Source organism: Salvelinus sp. IW2-2015, linkage group LG18, assembly GCF_002910315.2.
Source record: "Salvelinus sp. IW2-2015 linkage group LG18, ASM291031v2, whole genome shotgun sequence".
NCBI classification, from domain to species: Eukaryota; Metazoa; Chordata; class Actinopteri; order Salmoniformes; family Salmonidae; genus Salvelinus; species Salvelinus sp. IW2-2015.
In genome coordinates, this window is record NC_036858.1 from 14,136,095 (window position 1) to 14,143,439 (window position 7,345).

A 7,345-nucleotide genomic window follows, 5' to 3' on the forward strand; every position below is an offset into this window, starting at 1 on the left:
GCACCCATTGAGGGCGTGTCTGACTGGAATCTCTGGACCTTCATCTAGGCTGTCCATTTGTCAGTCTTTAAAGAAAAAGGAACAAAGGCAGTGCTGAGGGGCGGCGACTATGGCGAGTTTTGGGAAACTTACGGACTACTTTAACCGTCGTAAGTCCCGCGAGGAGCTGAGGGGGGGCAGGAGCTCACGGAGGAGCGGCAGCTACTGCTGTACGGTGGCCGAGGCCAGGTAATGACACTCACCAGCGTGTGTGCATGAGTATGCATGAGTGACAAGGGTGTGTGTTTACCTTGGTGTCTTTATGTGCGTACCTTCATCTGTGAAGGTATGCCATGGGTACCATATATGGGAGTGCCACATGGTTGTTTTTTTTTGCAATAGGAACCTCCTTTGAGATGAACAGACCAATCTCAACCAGAACTGTAACTGCATAACGGTATTACACGGGGTATCAGTAACCATGTTTGCATCCAACCTTTTTTTATGCAAGTGTAGTACCTGTTGGACAACAGACAATGACAGGCCTGATGGAAACGTAACAATCGTCGCTAAACTTTCTAAATATTGAAAGAACAAAATACGCTAGACAGAGATTTTATGTCGGTGAACTAGATCATGCGACAAATGGCTGTGGAAGCGGTTTCTTGCGATAGTTGGTATAGAATAACCATGATGTCACTGTGAACTTGCAGTCGCGCGATGCGATGTTGTGTGGTCCTCCCAGTACGACTTGGAAAAGCATGCAAAGTTTATTAGGCTACAGATGAAATAAATTAGGATGAACTTCAGAGGCTGGTGAAAGTGCACGGTGATGAGCTTGATGCTCCTTTCCAATAAATATCAAGGGTCTTAATAATATGTTGGTGACACGATGATTGGTGATTGGCTGCCAATTGACAAGTAAAAAATGATTTCACTCTTATCTAGAGTGCTTCTACACCTGCATTGCATGCTGTTTGGGGTTTTAGGCTGGGTTTCTGTACAGCACTTTGAGATATCAGCTGATGTAAGAAGGGCTTTAGAAATACATTTGATTTGATCTATAATCTCATTATGTAGCCTACTCTTTGTGCTATATCTGCGAGCTGTTGGCTAGACCGCACATGCGAAAACCAGAGTGGGAACATTTGCTGTTTATCACAGATTTTTTGTGCCAAAACCATTGACAGAGTTAGAAATGGAATGGAAACACAAAGAACTTCTATTTTTATTCAGTAAATAAAACATTATACAACAGTGCTTTTTCTGTGCACTATGTTATTAAAGACAGCTTCAATTCCCAAGAAGCCCGTTTGAAGGAAACAGACCGCTGCTGATAAAATGTTCATATTTTTTGTGTGAATATTAGAATATTCGCTTGAAAATCTGTCAACGAATTGATTCACCATAGGTTGCCCTAGAAGGAGAGGCAACGGGGGGCAAGTCAAGGATGTAGAACGCGTTTCCCTATCGCTCCTGAGTTAGTGACCAAATGTATATATTTAACCTTGCAAAATGTTATATATTTCTGTTTGGTCAGGCGTCTGAAGAGACCTCTAAACAATTCAGATCAAGTCTGAAAAATGTACGTTTGTAATGTCGTCTACTCAGCCATAAACGGAGTCTGCAAGCCTCCTGATTCACCCCCGCCACTGGATCCTGCGGCTAATGTCGGCCCCGCGGGAACACTGACTGTGGAGATGCTACAATCCACGATGGGCACCCTCAAAACCTAAATATTTTCGGTAAAATTGACACTCTCTCTACCAATCTCAGGTCAGAGATATAAATAGTCAAAGACGAGCTTAAAAAAATCTATCGAGAGTAAACAGAATAAGCTTGACAGACACGGAGCGGCCTTATCGGAGCTGGAACGCAGTGCTACAGACCACAGCACTCGCATTAGCGAGCTAGAGGCTAACATTGGCTCATTAACAACTAGGGTGGCATACCTCAACAATAGATGTGAAGATATGGAAATTACAATGCGGAGGAACAACAGGCGTCTTCTGGGAATACCGGAGGGAGTGGAGGGCCCAAGACCGACGGAGTTCATGGCCCAGCTGCTTCAGCTCGGCCTGGTGGTGAAGCCGCTACTAGACCCACCGCACCCTGCGTAGCTGACCTCGGGATGGAGAACCCCCGCGACCATTTGTCATCAGGGTGCATTTCTTTCACGTCCGCAATGACATACTGAGGCGATTGGGAGAAGCATCTCCTCTCCTCTACAAGGGTAAAAGAGTCTCGATATTTGCGGACTACACCACGGCTGTGGCTAAGAAGCAGGCTAGCTTTGGAGCTGTGAAGTGCCAGCTACGCGCCTGCCCGGGCGTGAAGTTTGGCCTCATCTACCCTGCGGTTCTGAGACTGACTTTGCCGGACGACTCCACGGCTCTAGCAGCCGATTTCATCAACAAGAATGTGAAAGCGGCTGTTGTGCCGCATGGTGTGGAACAAATGGTTGGTTAGCTGGTCTTGTTAGCAGGCTAGTTAGCAGGCCGGCTGGCAGACTGGTTGGATAGCGAAGCCAACTTTGCTGGGTTCATTGACACTTGAATGTCGTCCTTTTTTTCCCCTTTTCATTTCCAACCCATGTTGGTGAGTATACAGTTGACTCCCCACTATAATGTGATACAATGCAGATATGCACAAATATATATTCTTTATTCCACTCACATTATTGCTTTTTATTTGTATCATTACTATTTTATTTTGATCTAAGCCACCATTCATGGTTCAGTCGCAGTTTTACCACTTTTATTGGTCTTAAACCATTCTCAACCGTGGTTAGTTTTCCTTAGACTCTACTGGGGACCAATCTTTGCATGTTTGGTTTACTCTGGTTAAATGGTCACAAATCTCAGGTAGCACAGAGTAAGAGTAATCATGCTTGCTCTAAACCTTTTTTGTATTTAGGGTTTTGCTTGCTTCTCAGTTGAGGAGATGTTTTGGCAAGGGAGGCTGTGAGGGAATGGGTTTTTCCCTCTTTATTTGTATATAGTTTTTATATGTTTTTTTGCGCTTTGTCGCTTGTCTTTGTTTTTTACATTTGCGGTATTAGTGTCAACTAAGATATTTAGTTTACATTGTACCTTGTCCTTTACACGTCCTCTCTCTCTTAATAAGACATGACTCAGCCTAGTGTAGCCCATCCAGCTGGAGGGAATGGTTTTAATTGTCTTACTTGGAATTGCAGGGGCATCAATAACCAAGTTAAACGTAGTAAGGTGCTCCACCACCTTCATAAATTGAAAGCTCACATCATCTTTCTCCAGTAAACTCATCTGAAGGTATCTCAACACTCAAGTCTTAGGTGCAGATGGGTGGGTCAGGTGTTCCATTCCTCATTTCAGAGTAAGGCAGGAGGGGTGGCTATTTTTACTTCACAGATCGGTACCTTTTACAAGTTCTAATGTGATCGCAGATCCCCATGGTAGATACATAATTGTCAGTGGTAGGCTGCTCATTATGAATGTACTTCTTGTTAATATTTACGCTCCTAATTGGGACAATTGTGATTTTTTCCCCCCCAAATCAGTTTTCTCTACACTCCCCGATATGTCCTCTCATATGTTGATCTTAGGTTGGTTAGACCCACATTTGGATCGATCCTCCACTTAACCTACTACCTTGTCAACCTCAGATAGAGTTGTCCGAACCTTTATGTCTGCGTTCTCAGTATCAGACCCTTGGAGAATTTTTCGAATCCATCTGGAAAAGCATACTCTTTTTTTCTCATCGGTTCACCACACTTTTATGCGCATAGACTACTTCCTTGTAGATGACAGACTTCTCCGATCCATATCTTCATGTTCATATTATCCAATTGTTGTATCTGACCACGCCCTGTTATTATGGAAGTGGTCTTTCAAACTGTTGACAACCTGCGACCGCCTTGGCGGTTAAATACTCAACTGCTCAGTAATGAACACTTTGTCAATTTTGTTTGGGATCAAATCTATTTTTTCATGAGTACACAATAGAACCCCAAACATCTCTGCGTCTACTCTCAGGGAAACTTTGAAAGCTTATATCAGAGGTGAAATGATTTCCTACACTGCACATGAGAACAAACTGAAAACGGATAGGCCATCTATGTTAACATGCTGTATTGCCCAATTAGATGACATTTATGCCGTTTCACCATCTCCAGATATTTATAAGGAGCGTTTAACTTTGCAAGCAGAATTTGACACATTATTAACAGACCAGGTTACTGAACTGCTTGTCAAGTCTAGGAGCACTTACTGTGAACAAGGAGATAAAGCCAGTAAATTATTAGCTCACAAGTTACGTCAACTATCATCATCACACCAGATTCCTAAACTTCGTACATCGTCTGCGATATCATTAGACCCTAGGGCACATATGTCAGAGTCAAGGCCCGCGGGCCACATCCGGCCCGCGAGAAGGTTTTTTACGGCCCCTGGGATGATCTTGATTTATTATTAGAACCGGCCCGCAGACCGCAGCAAGCCGGCAGCCCGCAGATCTTTTACACGCACCAATACTACATTTCCCACAATGCAACGGTGACGCACCGAGCAGTAGGCTGCTTCATTTCAATATTTATTGGCACAGCAGTCGTCAGCATCACAGTAAAATTAACTTTCAGATACCCATCAAAAATGGCAAAACGGAAGGTGGACACTGAGAACCGGGGGTTTCAAACAAGGTGGGAGTCGGAGTATATGTTCACGGAGGTAGCTGGAAAACCTGTGTGTCTTCTGTGTGGAGAAAGTGTGGCGGTACTGAAAGAGTATAATCTGAGACGACATTATGAAACGAAACACGCGGACAAAAACAAGAATATGGACATGGAACAAAGGCTACAAAAGGCAGAGGAATTAAAACGAGGCCTCAAATCTCGACAGGCTCTGTTCAAAAAAGCCAAATCACAAGGCCAGGCTGCTGTCAAGGCCAGTTTTATTTTGGCAGAAGAGATCGCTAAATCAGCCCGGCCATTTACGGAGGGGGATTTCATCAAAAACTGCATGATTAAAGTTTGTGACGAAGTTTGCCCAGAAAAAAGGCAACTCTTTTTAAATGTGAGTCTGAGCAGAAACACCATTGCCGAGAGAGTAGACCAGTTGTCCATCAATCTAAAAGAGCAGCTTGTGAAAAAGGAATATATTTGTTAGGTTTTCAGTAGGTTCAATTAGGTTCACTAGACTATATGCGTCATTTAAAAATTTTTCAATGAACATTCGAACAGTCCGGCCCTCGGCTTGTAGCTAAATTTTTTATTTGGCCCTCCGTCCATTTGACTTTGACACGCCTGCCCTAGGGGGATCAATGATGAGTTCAAGAGATTTTACCAGCCTTTATATACTTCTGAAAGTAAAGTGGATATATTGGAATTGGATAATTTCTTCCACTCACTTGCTGTGCCTTCTGTCAGCCGGGATTTGGTAAAAAAATTAGTGTAGCCACTGTTGAAGAATTGTCTAATGCTGTCAAATCTCTTCAATACGGGAGAAGCTCAGGGCCTGACGGCTACCCGGCAGAGTTTTATAGAAAGCTTCTCTCTAAAATAGGCCCTATTCTAATTGAAATGTACATTGAAGCATTTGTAAATGGTGCTCTCCCAACTCTCACTCAGGAAACCATTTGTCTTATTCTTACAAAAAACAAAGACCCTCTTGACTGTGTATCATACCGTCCAGTTAGCCTGCTAAATGTCAACTATAAAATTCTAGCCAAACTTATGGCAACGCATCTGTAAACAGTCCTCCCATCAATTATCTCTCTGGATCTAACAGGATTTATTAAAAATAGACACTCATTCTTGAATCTTCAACGATTATTTAATATTATATATAATCCCTCTGTTACCAATGCCTCTAAAGCTATTTTATCCCTGGATGCGGAGAAAGCGTTTGACCGGGTGGAATGGAAATACCTTCACATTCTAAATAAATTTGGCTTTGGCTCTAAATTCATTACTTGGATAAGACTTCTGTACTCATCCCCTCAAGTCTCTGTCAGGTCTAATAACACTCAATCAGATTGCTTCCCTTTGCAATGATCGACATGCCAGGGCTGCCCTTTAAGTCCATTACGGTTTGCCCTCGCCATAGAACCACTTGCAATAGCACTTCGCTCCAACCCCCTCATCAAAGGTATAGTCAGATATGGACACGAACAACACAAACTGTCTTTATATGCAGATAATTTATTATTATACAAATCAGACGTTTCTGTTCCTGCTGCCCTTGCCACTTTCACATCCTTCGGTCACTTATCAGGGAATATACTGAATCTCAGTAAAAGCGAATTGTTGCTGCTTAATGTGGCCGCAAAAAAAATCCCTTTACATAACTTTCTATTTAAAATTGTTCACAGTAGTTTTATTTATCTCGGGGTGGACGTGACAATCAGATTTGAAAACCTTTTTCAGGCGAACTTTGCTCCTCTTTTAACCCGTACTAAGGACGATTTGGAACGCTGGTCTTTGCTACACCTCTCCTTAGTCGCAATAATTAATTATATTAAAATGAATACTCTCCCTAAATTCTTATATCTCTATCAGTGCCTACCGATTTTTCTTCCCAATACATTTTTCAAAAAGATCGACGGCCTAATTCTCATTTTTATGGGACAAAAATCCCCTAGTATACGAAATTGCTTTTGCAGAGGCCCAAACCAGACGGCGGTCTAGCGCTACCGGATTTCAGATTGTCACGCCCTGACCTTAGTTATCTATGTTTTCTTTATTATTTTGGTTAGGTCAGGGTGTGACTAGGGTGGGTATGCTAGTTTTGTCTAGGGTTTTTGTATATCTAGGGTTTTTTGTAGGTCTAGGTATATATATATCTATGGTGGCCTGATATGGTTCCCAATCAGAGGCAGCTGTTTATCGTTGTCTCTGATTGGGGACCATATTTAGGTAGCCATTTTCCCTTGGGTATTTTGTGGGTTCTTGTCTATGTGTAGTTGCCTGTTCAGCACTCATTTGTATAGCTTCACGGTTCGTTTAGTTATTTTGTTAGTTTTGTTCAGTGTTCATTCTTAGAATAAAGAAGAATGTACGCATACCACGCTGCGCTTGGTCTCCTCCTTTTGACCGGCCGTGACAGAAGAACCCACCACAAAAGGACCAAGCAGCGTGAAAAGGAGGAGCAGCGTTTTGTGGAGAAATGGACCTGGAAGGAGATTTTGGACGGAGCAGGACCCTGGACGCAGGCTGGGGAGTATCGCCTTCCGAAGGTGGAAATAGAGGCAGCAAAAGCGGAACGGCGATATTATGAGGAGAAACACAACAAGGCAAGCACGAGAGGCAGCCCCAATAATTTGTTTTGGGGGGAGGCACACGAGGAGATTGGCTGAGTCAGGTTGGAGACATGAGCCAATTCCTCGTGCTTAC

The 7,345-nt window shown here is 43.0% G+C and overlaps 1 protein-coding gene across 1 annotated transcript in view; it reads left to right on the forward strand.

Annotated features, from left to right (window-relative positions):
- Positions 1–7,345, forward strand: part of ankfn1b (ankyrin repeat and fibronectin type III domain containing 1b) — a 261,710-nt gene that overhangs the window by 220 nt on the left and 254,145 nt on the right. Inside the window, exon 1 of the mRNA XM_070448333.1 lies at positions 1–228. This exon is cut by the window's left edge and continues 220 nt beyond it. Coding sequence (XP_070304434.1) covers positions 110–228 — 119 coding nt within the window. The 5' untranslated portion in view covers positions 1–109. The remainder of the gene's footprint in view (positions 229–7,345) is intronic.